The following is a 13,474-nucleotide window of genomic DNA, read 5'->3' as shown; positions in this document are numbered from 1 at the left end:
GGCATGAGAGGAGCTTGTCCAGGTGAATTGGAGAGAGAGAGAGATAAGGGCGGGGATGAAGGTAGAACAGAGGTGGTTCAAGTTTCTGGGAGTAGTTCACAGGGTGCAGGATAGATATATCACACAGAGGAAGAAGTTCTCAAATGGCAGGGGTAGGCAACTGTGGCTGACAAAAGTTAAGGACTGCATAAAAGCCAAGAGAAGGACATAAAAGTGAGGGGGAAGTTGGATGATTGGGAAGTTTTTAAAAACCAAAAGGCAACTAAAAAAGCTATAAGGGAAAAGCTGAGATATGAGGGCAGACTAGCCAATAATATAATAAAAGTTTTTTCAATTATATAAAGAGTAAAAGGGAGGTGAGAGTTTATATGGGATCACTGGAAAACAATGCTGGTAAGGTAATAATGGGGGGAGGTGGAGGTGCAAAGAAATAGTACTTTGCTTCAGTCTTTACTGTGGAACACACCAGCAGTGTGCCACAGGTCTGTGAGGGCAGGGAGCAGGAGTGAGCGCCATTGCCATTCCCATTCCAAAGGAAAAAGTGCTAGGCATACTCAAAGGTCTTGAGGTGAATAAATCATCTGGACCCGATGAACTACATCCCAGAGTCCTGAGAGAGATAACGAATGCATTGGTCATGATCTTTCAAGAATCACCTCATTCTGGCATGGTCCCAGAGGACTGAAAAATGCAAATGTCACTCCACTCTTTAAGGATGGAAGACAAAAGAGCTGAAATTATAGGCCAGTTAGCCTAACCTCAGTAGTTGGGAAAGTGTTGAAGTCCATTATTAAGGATGAAGTTTCAGGGTACCTGGAGACTAAAGTCAGTCAAAGTCATCATGGTTTCTGTAAAGGGAAACCTTGCATGACAAATCTATCAGAATCTTCGAAGTAACAAGCAGGGTGGACAAAGGAGAGGCAGTGGATGTCATTTACTTAGATTTTCAGAAGGCATTTGATAAGGTGCCTCACATGAGGCTGCTTAACAAGTTACGATCCTATGGTGTTCCAAGAAATATACTGGCATGGATAGAGGAACGGCTGACAGGTAGGAGGCAGTGAGTGGGGATAAAGGGGGTCTTTTCTGGTTGGCTGCCAGTGAATTGTGGTGCTCCTCAGGGGTCAGTATTGGGACCCCTACTTTTCACTTTGTTTGTCAATGATTTAGATAGTGGAATTGATGGCTTTGTGGCAACGTTTGCAGATGATACAAAAATAGGTGGAGCAGTAGGTAGTGTTGAGGAAGTAATGCCATTGCAGTAGAATTTAGACAAATTGGAAAACTGGGTCAAAATGTGGCAGATGGAATACGATGTTGGGGAATGAATGATAATGCATTTTCTTAAAAAGGAACAAATGTCCGGACTATTATCTAAATGGGGAGAAAGTTCAAGCATCAGAGGTGCAGAGGGACCTATGATTCCTCGTGCAAGTCCCCAGGAGGTTGAGTCTGTGGTAAAGGCGGCAAATGCAATGTTGACATTTATTTCAAGAGGAATAGAAGATAAAAACAAGGAGATATTGCTGAGGCTTTACAAGACACTAGTCAGGCCGCACTTGAAGTATTGTCAACAGTTTTGGGCCCTTATCTCAGAAAGGATGTATTGTCTTTAGAGAGTCCAGAGGTGGTTCACAAGGATGATTCTGGGAATGAAGGGGTTAACACATGAGAAGTGTTTGGCAGCTTTGGGCCTGTACTCACTGGAATTTAGAAGAATGTGTGGGATCTCATTGAAACCTACCGAATGTTGAACAGGGTTAAGGTGGGTGCAGTGAAGATGTTTCCTCAGGTGGGGGGTATCCAGAACTAGAGGGCATAGCCTCAGAATTGAGGGGTGACCTTTGAGAACAGAGGTAAGGAGGAAATTTTTAGCCTGAGAGTAGTGAATCTGTGGAATGCTCTGCCACAGACTGCGGTGGAGGCCAAGTCCGTGGGTATATTTAAAGCTGAAGTTGAGTTTCCTGATTGGTTGCAGCATCAAGGGACATGGTGAGAGGTTGAGTGGGATCCAGGATTGGCCATGATGGAATGGTGGAGCAGACTCAATGGGCTGAATGGCCCAATTCTGCAACTGTCTTCTGATCTTAATGTGGCAACGTTTCAAACCTGATGTTAACTCGTACACATAATAAGTGATTGGATGAGTTGGTTACTCTCTGCATCTCTTTCTGGAAAAAAATAATTGTGTATCATAAAAACCTGTTCAATTTCACTGTGACACTGCTATAGAAAAGAATTCTATGAGCTAAATTACATTCACACACAATTCCGTCCCTCCCACACAGTGCAAGTGGCTCTCAGTGTCGGATTGAGAACATTGCACAGCATTTGTCAAGAGGGATGCATGCCCAGCTCACCAAGAATTCAGACCCTTCAGAACAACAGACTCGTTACAAAAGGTGCCCTCACTGTAAATTAAAGATCATTAAAATTGTACTGATTCATACAGGTGTCCCCCACTTCACGAATGTTCACTTTACACATATACACACACTATTTCAATAATTTATACAGTAAATCCCCGTGCTTTTACTCACAGATAAATTTAAGATGCCATGTTTAACTGACATTTCATTAGTCTAAAGCACAGATAGGAGCCCTATTATAGAATACCAAATGGCAATCTGTCCCTTTTGCCAATCACCTTGTGATGCTGTCCATGGAGCATGAAGTGAAGAGTGATGAGGTAGTAATTGCTAGCTGGTGGATTCATATGGAAAACATACCGATGGATCAGATACTCAACCAAGGACCACAGAAACATTCCAATCAGGAACAATAGAGGGAAGCAGTACTTGTGCACAGGGATGGAATATTCTACATAAAAAAGAGAAACAATTAGTGAATCTTTGTTCCTTATCCAATAGCCGTCAGATACAATAATCCATTCTTGAACTCAGGATCACATATACAAGCAAAGTGTTGGTAAATACATAGTTTACACACCAAGCTTGTGGGATGGGCATATCTGACTAAGCTTTTGCCATCCTCACAAACTGGCTTCTCTCAGATTTCCAGCTTCTTGCAGGTTTTCTCGTTTGTCTCTCGGGTCTGGTCTTTTGCCGCACAGAAGCAACTTGCCCCAGGGTTCAGGAATGCTCAAAACAGTGCCAAGCCCTTAATGAGCAGCCCAGGATATCCGGGTTACCATATGGAGACCAGAAGCATGTCGGAGGCTGCAGCTGAAGATTCAAAGTAGGAATGGACTCCACTCCCATTTACTCAGGATCCTGGGGATTGGGGCTGGACAGAGTGACAATTCAGGTATGCAACCTTAAACATGAACACCTTTGTAATCAGTATATATGCACCACTGGATAAATCAGCGTATATTACAAACCAGAAACTTCAATTGCTCTAAATTACAGCTTCCCTTGCAGTTGTTATGCATTAAAGAACAAGCTATTTTTCTTTCTCCCACCTAGTTTACACAAGCATTTAACAATCTTTAGGAGGAACCATTCAAATGTTAGCACATTGCCTCAAACTTGACGAAGTTAACAGAGTGAAGATAAATTCAAGCAACAACACACACAAAATGCTGGTGGAACACAGCAGGCCAGGCAGCATCTATAGGGAGAAGCGCTGTTGACGTTTCAGGCCGATACCCTTTGTCAGGAAATTCAAGCACCTGCCTTTCTATGGACGATAACAATGCATGGATTTATAAATTGCTATACAACAATATTGCTTTAATAACCAATTGTCTTAACAGCCAACCAACCAAACATCAATGACAACTGTTTGTCACAGAAGCACTCGCTAACTGAAAACTATTACAATACCTGTGGTGAAAGATGTGAAAAGCCGAGTCTTGCCCTCTGCCAGCTCATTGTAGCAATACCAGCTAAAGATAATCACAATGGGAACCCAAACTAATGGCACCATATACCTGCGGAGAGTACAGAGAAAAAGAGTTTAGAAGTAGCTCAACTAATTGACTGTGAAAGGGGAATAATCCTAGTGCAGGCAATATTTCATATGGAACATGCTTATTCTCCCCACCCCCCCAATACAATGCAAGGCTTAACATCAAGGACATGGAACAGATTCACATCAAGAGGCGCTAACTTGGTCAGGTGTTTTTCCCCCATTCAGGTAGTATTCAAGAACACAACTTGAGCCACACCACAAAAAAGTCGGAGCTTGGAATGCCGGGTGGGGGGTGGGGGGGGGGTGAGTGGAATGTGTGCCCGTATACAAACACACAAACCAGCAATCCCAACTGCGAATCAGAGGCAGAAAACTTTAAATGTTGCTCACCTCCCCCCAAAAAAAAGCCCAAGTCTCAGAAGTTATTATTTGTGCAGCCATTGTACACAAAATGCACTGAAATTGCTGTGATGCAAGATGGTTGAGAACTTGTCCAATCTGGTCATGAATACATTTAAACAGAGTTTTAGCCTAAAAATTCTAACCCATTTCTATCACTGAAACCTAATATTTTCTCCCTATACTAGCACCTTAAACCCACTACACTATCTGATGATCAGCTTTACAACCTCTGTGACTGGTGATGGTCAACGGTTCCCTTTTAAGCGTTTTGCTCCCAGCTTTAACTCACCATTGGAGTTGGACCAATAAGACAAAGGAGCAGAATTAGGCCACTCGGCCCATTGGGTCTGCTCTGTCTTTCCATCATAGCTGATTTACTATCCCTCTGAACCCCATTCTCCTGCCTTCTCCACATAACCTTTGACACGCTGAAGGTATATTTCCTTCATGTCACAGATTAAATTTTGTAAAGGTTGGAAAGAAATCTAACCCAATTTCTATCCTGGAACATCTCATGTTCCAGCCAGCGAGAATCTTGTTAACTTTTAGCCTAAACAGTGGGCTGAATTTTGTATGAATAAGCCAAGATTTCTTTAAAAGTGACAAGCTTCAGACGTGCCACGTGTGTGCAGCAGGTCTTTAGCAAGCAAATTCACAACTCTGCTCTGACAGGAGCGGCGAGCAGCAACGACTGGGCAGTCCTGCAGCAATTACAAAGCTAGAAGAATCCACCTCAGGACAGACTTAGATCCACTTACTACAGAGGTGCATGGCTGCAAGGGCTTGAGGCTAGTTATATATTTTGCTCTAAAGATTGATTCTAGTGTTTATATGTGCAGAAGTATTTTCTTTAAAATACGAGGATTTGGCTTTTGAATTTTATGAATACCAAAAACCTGATATTTAGACAGGCTGAGCCAGAAGGAGATGTTGAATATAAGATTTTTCTTCCTCCCCATCTAAACGTTTAATGAATAGGGAGGACTTGTTCTGATTCTGTCACAGGACAGTACCTCCATGTACAAATTCCTGTCAAAGTTGCAGACTGTACCCACTTCTCATCAAACACTTGTACAGATAAAGCCATATTTAATACCTCAAACTAATAGTACATGAATAATTCCCTGCTAACCCTTGACTCAGTGAAACTACTCTAATACTGGTTACAAAAGCTAGAATTCTGGACCACTTCATTGTCTAACTAACATTCCCTACAGAAATAAAAGTGATGTAGCATTCTTCAGCAGATCAGAGGCAGTGCTTGAAAAAAAATCACATTGGTGAGGTGCAACAAAAATATCTTAAAATCACAAGAATCCAATACAGATCGTGAAACAGAGGGCATACGAGAGGCCAATAAATGGAAACAAACTACGTCTCTCTGAAAAGTTGCGCCAACAGTTTTGGAAGGCATTGCCCATGTTTTCAACAAATGATTAAACCATGGGTTGAGGGCTAATGTGAGACAGTTTTAAGCCTTAAGTAAAAGTGGAATCAAACGTGCTCAAATGATAATAAAGACAGCCACCTGACCAAGATGCCCCACGTGACAACAAACAGTGGTACACTATTACATACTGCTCGCATTTTGGACGACAGGATATCTGAGACACTGAAGGCTAACCATGATAATAGTTCACTCCTTGTTCACCTCAAAAGCAGCTGACAATGATAACTTAAATTTTGTACACAATGTTTAAGGCAATCAAGATGAGGTACAGTTTTATTGCACTGTTTATTAACAAAGGTGGCTTCCTACCAGTTTAAATCTGTGACCACTGTTCTTCAACTTGGAATATGTAAGAATACATTTTTTGAAGAAATTCTTCATACCCTAGTTGCACTAACTCCCAGTACCTTAGCAAGATGCAACTAAACTTTGGGGAGGGGATGAGATAGGAAAGGTCTTGGTCAGCCAGACTGAACTTTTAATTTTGCCCAGTAATTTTTACTTCATCTGAATTTTTCAACTGTTAAAATGTAAGAAAATATGAAAAATATAGGCTGTTTGGCCAACTGATGGAGCTGGATAAAGATTGCCCCAGAGCAGTCTAGATAATCGCTCTCATTCCACTACACAACCTTAAATGCTTACTTCATCTGAGCCATTATTTTCCTCCTATTTTAACGGCCCTTTCAACACAATATAAAATTGTGGACAGAGAATAGCTTATGCCACTGTACACACTGTAGTCCAAAAAATGTTTTAGAAACATACCTTGAGAAATGATGGCATGCCACAGGCAGCATGCAGTAAATGCATGCAAATAAACAAGAAATTGTATGCCTTTAAACAAACATTTAAATACAAGCAGAACATTCCTTAAGAATTTCATACTTAATTCAAACTGAGAACATAAATCTTGCATCTATATTTATGAAAGGAAATAAAACTGGGACCTTTCTACTGCAGGGATAACCAAGATGGGAAACTTTGCAAAGATTTTGGTCAGCTACATCACAGATCTATTGTCAACTACAAAGTTATAAAATATATATCCATGAAATTGTTCGGGAACCCTGAAGTCAGCACAGAATATTGGTAATATACGGATAACACTTTAGCAAGCTAAAGAAACTCGCTGGCTAGTTTAGGTCATAATCAGTGCAAGTGTCACAGCATGAAATAGAGTTCACTGGAGATTCCATGAATGGACTAATCTCCGGATACAATTGGAAGTTCAAGGAATGTTTGAAGTTATGATGCAGCAATAAATCTAACTCCAAGGAATTAATATTCATCAAATACCCTCACCATTCTATATTTACCAAATGTTTGGGAAATTTCCATGTTGGAAATTAACGCCCGGGGCATTTATAATTTTCTCCTATTTTAATTTCTAATAAATCAAGTATATTTCTTTATAGAAGCAAAAGATCAAAAAGAATACAAGACATAACATTTTTCGAACTGGTCATAAATTACACATCAAGGATCTATCATTGCTCATTTACCGTAGGCCAACCAGAGCGACGTGGTGCTAAAACAAAATGAGAAAATATTAAGATAATTTCAGTCTGCTCAGTGCCATTATGTAGTTCACCGCTCACTGTGACAAGGAAAAACCAAAAAAAAATTGCAACTGCTTTGTTTGAGAAACTTTTTCATTGAAATAAAACAGCATTACTGGTTCTGGCTTCAAGATGGGACAAAATATTAGGAAGACATTCAAAGTCACAAAGTAATAGGAATATTTCAGGATTGCATTGAAAAGAGCCAGAACAAGTCCAGTGACTTCCGGGCTTTCACTCGTGTTACAAAAAGGAATCAACATGAGAAAATTACAGGGTTTTTAATTTGCTCAAGTGAGTTACGTTGTACCGGATACATTGGCAACTTATTCAACTCAAGAAAGATCACCAAATGATCTTAAAAAAAAATCAGCAAAGTTATACTGTAATTAATTGTGAAGTTCTATAAAGAATGAAGTGATTTCAGTTCCTTACCAGGCTGTTTTTGAACAAGCTTCTACAAAGTCCGAATAGAAGAGGCGTATAGGCCGATCTATTGGTTGATGCACCCATTCATCATATTTCTCACGCAAGTGACCAACTTGCCACAACAAAGGCTTATTCCAATCTACTAAATCCTGAGGATCAGAAAATCAGAACTCTGTATTAGCAGTGTGCTTAGGCCATTAAAAAAAACCTCAATACTAATTTAAATTGTTTTTACTTTCTTAACCAAATAAAGCATTTATTTTACCCATTTATCAAATGGTTATATTCAAGAATGTTAACTCATCACACACAAAGAAACTGATGTGCTTAGGTCACTTGCTACAGGAGTACACAATAAATAGAGACCAGCATTTCCAAGCATTTTTAGCTTAAAGATTCCTTCCCTCCTCCATGAAAACATGTTTACAAATGTCATTACTTTGGCTACATATTTAAATATCCTAAGAATGTTAGCACTAACAAAGTCAGTTCAATGGGATTTCTGGATTTGTTTAACCATAGGTCACTAACATCATCACGTTCACATACTGAGCAAATGCATTTTGTCTTTTTAAGCAGGAAAAAAACTGGCTTATTCAGAGCCTTCAGTAGAACTCCACAAGGAAAAAAAAAATAGCAATTTTGAGATTCAGGAACAGCAATCTAGGAGAAATAAAAAGATTTCTGAGGGAGACTTGCTGCCACTCTAGGGATCCCAACTATATATGCTGATTAGTCACCACGTTTGATTCAGCCAACGGCAGCAGTGTCGTCAGCAAACCTGGAGCTGCGCTTAGCCCCACAGTACAAGTGTAAAGTGAGCAGAGCAGGGGTCAGCACACAGCACCTGTGCTGGTAGGGATTGTGGAGGCGATGTTGTTGCCGCCTAAACTGAGTGAGTGGCATCAAGGATCCAGTTGCACAAGGAGGTATGGAGACTTGGGCCTTGAAGTTTATTGATTAATTTTGAAGGGAGTTAGTATAGTAAAAAATGTGATTTTTGTGTGACTGTACATTTACCTGCCGTCTTATATGTGCCTTGTATGACTTGGTACTATGTTCTGCACCTCAGTCCCTGAGAAAGGCTGTAGTTTTGCTGTATTCAGAGGTATTCATGTATGATTGAATGATAATTCAACTTGAACACCAAGCTGTAGCCCATGAAGAGCATCCTGATGTATGCATCTTCACTGTCCAGATATTCCAGGGTTGAGTGAAGAGCCAATGAAATAGCTTCCACTGTTGATCTGTTGGGATGGTAGGCAAATTCAAGTCACCTCTCAGTCAGGAGTTTAAATGCTTCATCACCAGTCTCTAAAAGCACTTCATCATAGTGAAGGCAAATACTACTGGACAAGTCACTGAGGCAGTTATCACATTCTTCTTAGGCACCGGTATAGTGGAAGTCTGCTTGAATCAGGTGGGAACCTCAGACTGCCAAAGCGAGAGGGTAAAGACATTGGTGAACACCAACCAGTGGATCAGCTAAGATCTTCAGAACTTGGCTAGGTACCCTTATCTGGGCTGGATGCTTTCCGTGGGTTCACTCTCCTAAAGAATGCTCTCACGTTAGCCTCAGAGACTAAAATCACAGCATCATCGGGGGCTGTGGGAGTTAGTGAAGGCACCTCCATGTTTTGACAGTCAAATTGCTCATCTGGGACTGAGACCTTGTTGTCACCTGTGTTGCTTGGTTTCACTTTGTAGGAGCCCTGTCACACCTGTCGAGCATCCTTCAGTGATTCAAGCTTGGTCTGGAATTACTACTTTGCAGGTGAGATGGCTTTCTGGAGATCGTACCTGAACCTCCTCAATTTCACTTGCCTCTGATCTTCCTTAGCAGATTGTGGTTTATTCAGGACTTCCGATTCTAAATGATTTTGAGGGGACACACTCGACTACGACTGTTTTTATGAAGTCTGTTACAACAGAGGTGTATTTGTTCAGATCCTCTCATGAGTCCTTGAACATGGTCCTGTCCACCACCTCAAAGTTGTCCTGTAGCCACCTCTCAGCTTCCCACAACCACCTCTTTATTGTCCTTCTCTCTTGAGCCTTGCTCTTTAGGCTCTGCTTGTATTCAGGTAGGAGGAGGGCAGACAAGTGATTAGATTTCACAAAATGTGGTTGAGGCGTGGAACAGTAGATACTGGATGCTTAATCGCAGAATCGCTGTGCTTAAGTGCATTGGGACCCCTGGTGCTGCAGGTGATATGTTGATGACAAATGGGCAGAGATTTGTTCAAACAAGCCTGACTGAAATGATTTGAAAGACATCGGGGTAGGTTGTTCCTTGTTTGCTGATGGCAGCACTCAATACCTCGAGGGCCTGCTTAACATCAGCCTTTGTCAGTATGTAAACTGCAGCCAGGATGATAGAAAGAACTCTCTTGGTAAGTAGGCCAGTTGGCACTAATCATTAGATGCTCTAGGAGGGTGACATCTAAAAGAGATAGAGCATAGATGGAGACTCAGTCCACCACTTACGTTCCAATCATTTTGCTCATCTCCATTACCTCCCAATTGTCCACCTCAGTTCTTTACCCCTGTGCCTTACTCACTCAAACACAGCCATCGAAATGCCTCAAATGTACTAATTGTATCTAATTTTCCACCTGAGTGGCAGATTGTTTTAAAAGTTTTAAAAGATCCTTCTAAAACTCCTCTCCCAAAACCTCTGCCCTCATTTCTGGTACCTGTACCACAGGAGAAAGATTGTGAGCATTGACTCTGAATGCTTCTTCAGATTTTATACACTTCTATCAGGTCAGTCATCTGCTTCCTTTGTTCCAGGGTAAACAAGCCCAGCCCGTACAATCTTTCCTCGTAATTGATGAATTCCGCTGATTGTACTCTCTCCAGCACAGTCACATTTTTGCTACTGTGTGGCAACTGAACTGCACACATAAGATTTAATCAGTGTTATGTATCATTGTCTTCTTCACCATTTCATCTACTAGCATTGCTACTTTCAGGGAATTGTGGATTGAACACCAAGGTTCAAGGTTCATTAACATTCCTTAGTGTCCTACCGATATTTGACTTCATAAAATCCATTGTCAGGACTAAACTCCATCCTCTATCCATCTGCTCGGCATTCTGCCAAGGGGTGGTTACAGGCTTCAGCATTCTTTACTCCCACCCTCCGGATCCTCAAATGGTTTGTGACAGGATGCAACTCACCTTAGATTGCACGCCATGCCCCTTAACATTCTGGGTCAATCTTTCGTGAAGCACCTTATCAATAAAATCTATTCGGGCTTTGTCTACTGCCCTGCCTTCATCTCTTTGCTTAGCTGACTCCTTAGAGTCTAATTAAGTCCCCCTCCCGACATAAAGCCATGCTGTGGTGAACTACATATACCTGTCTGGACTACTCCTGTGGCTCCTCCCACAGACCCTGCTGACTGCTCCTGTGGCTCCTCCCACAGACCCCTGTATAAAGGCGATTGAGGCCTGAGCCCGGCCTCATTCTCCAGGATGTAGTGTTGTTCATTCCTCCAGTCAATAAAAGCCGATACCTCGCTTCTTACGTCTCAGAGTGAGTTATTGATGGTGCATCACATGCTGACCAGCCCTGATCAGCCCCTGCCTCTCCAAATAAAAATCTTTATAACCATCTTATAATACAATGACACGACTCCCCAGCCTGCAATTACTTTGTTTATCCCTGCCGCCCTTCGTAACGTTCACTATCTTCAAGTCTTTTAGAACTTCACCTGCAACTAACAAAGAGGCAGAAAACTTAAAGACCCTGGCTATCTCCACCCCTGGTTCCAATAGCATCCTGACACAACTCCAAACACTGTCTCCACAAAATTCTCTGGTAGGTTAATGCCTTCAGTATCATACCCAACTATACTCACTGTGAACCCCAAAACACCATAATCAGCAGAGGAGAGGGATCAAAGGCTACAAGAAATGTAATGAGCATTTGACATGGGGAATATCTAGAGTATGATAAATCTGCAAGTCATTAACTAGTAAAGGGACTGAACGACAGTGGGCATGAACATTTTAACAGGCTAACCCATCACTTGCTTAGAAGCTAATGCACTGGGGCTTTTGAATTAAAATGCAGGATTCGAGGATAGAAGGGTCGTAAGAACCTGCCTCGCCTGGCTTGGCAAGTTCCATCCCTATTAGCTCTAACACTCACCACAAATGCTGCACAGAATGGATTGAATACAAATGTTTGAAGTTATCAAATATCTCCAATCCTGAACAAGTAGCAAAGATAGCTTTCATCTTCACAAACTAATGCACTGGATAAACTGCCGACTTGATACTGTCGCACTTTCTCACCATTGACTGCTCTGTACTGCTTTGTTACACGGGCACCGACATCACATCTGTGGAAATGCAACTCTGGAGACGACCAATTAAGCTGTCAAGTTAAATTGGTAAATTTTTGCCTTTCCTTGATCAACTCTGTTTCCCAGTAGAGGACAAAACCATATAGCATGAAACTTTGAAATGTATGAATGGGAAGAAAATTAATATTCAATAAGCACAGGAGTTGGGAAGTAATGGTGTCTTTGTACAAGATGTTGAGAAACCACACCTGGAGTATTGTCACTCTTGTACAAGGAGAATGTCATTAAGCTGCAGAAGATTTAGGAGAATGTTGTCAGGACATGAGGGCATGAGACAAGAGAAGATGATGGGTAGAGTGGGACTTTGTTCCTTTGAGAGATAGACAGCCTATTCCACATTGTACCTCCAAACAAAATAAACACTCCAAAATATATGCATCAGAGGAAGTTCCAACCCAGAGATCCGGAACATCCCAAGAGAGGCTTAAAATTAATTCAGTAGAGTTATAAATGTTATCAAGATAAAACTTCAAAATTAAAATTAGGGCTTAGAACTCTAGAATCAGAACAATTACTATACAGGGGGACATTTAGTTTCTCAAGTCCAGTGTCACTCTGTCAGAGTATCTCTCCAACTCCAAATCAACCCCTTCTCTGTAGCTTTGCAAATTTTTCTCCAGCATACTGCATATTTATCCAATTCACTCTGAGACCACTGGAATCATCACCGTCATTGTGCAAGCAGTATGTACACAGAGTTCAACTGCAGCAGCTGCCACCTGCCCCTTCATTAAATGTGTTCCCTTTTCAGTTATACCCATAAGCTTTAGTTCCCCATCCTGCCTTTACAGAAAGAATACACTCCCCTCCCTCCCATTACCCATCTGTCCAGGTTCCTCAACTCAAGCACTCCTACCAAATACATCTTCATCCTTTTCTCCAAAAGAAAATTATTATTTATTATAATAATCTATTACAACTGTAGGTTAGACTGAAAGACTATGCTTGCAAACCCTTTCTGTAATGTGACAGCCAGAACACCAATTGTGGCACGACAGGAGTTTCTGGTTTTATACTCTTTTGATGAAGTCTGGAATTGGGCCTGCTTGATCTGCTGTCTCACATGTCCCGCCACCTTCAGTGATTCAGCACAAACTCCGAGATGCCTCCACTCTTGCAGCCATTTTACAACAATAACTGTTATTCTGCATTGCCTCTTAGTTCTTCCTAACAAAATCCATTGCCTCACAGTTTACCATAAAACTTTATTTGTCATATGTCTGCCCATCTCAGAATGTAGTTTACCCTGCTGCAACCCACCACTACTTTCGTCGGTCATGTTACCTGCAGATTTAGATATTACAGCTTGCTCCCTCAAGTCTAGGTAATTTTTTGTTTTTAAATTAGATAATCTATGGCTTTAAAATTAATCATTGAGA

At 41.3% G+C, this 13,474-nt stretch overlaps 1 protein-coding gene across 1 annotated transcript in view; it reads right to left on the bottom strand.

Moving 5' to 3' along the window:
• fa2h (fatty acid 2-hydroxylase) overlaps positions 1-13,474 on the bottom strand; it is a 102,580-nt gene that overhangs the window by 12,536 nt on the left and 76,570 nt on the right. The window contains exons 3-5 of the mRNA XM_073069806.1: positions 7,726-7,868; positions 3,789-3,895; positions 2,648-2,820 (exon numbers count right to left, since the gene is read on the bottom strand). Of these exons, the coding sequence (XP_072925907.1) occupies positions 2,648-2,820; positions 3,789-3,895; positions 7,726-7,868 (423 nt within the window). The remainder of the gene's footprint in view (positions 1-2,647; positions 2,821-3,788; positions 3,896-7,725; positions 7,869-13,474) is intronic.

The sequence above is a fragment of the Hemitrygon akajei genome, chromosome 17 (assembly GCF_048418815.1).
Source record: "Hemitrygon akajei chromosome 17, sHemAka1.3, whole genome shotgun sequence".
NCBI classification, from domain to species: Eukaryota; Metazoa; Chordata; class Chondrichthyes; order Myliobatiformes; family Dasyatidae; genus Hemitrygon; species Hemitrygon akajei.
The sequence above is the reverse complement of the archived record's forward strand: the minus strand, read 5'-3'. Positions and strand labels throughout refer to the sequence as shown.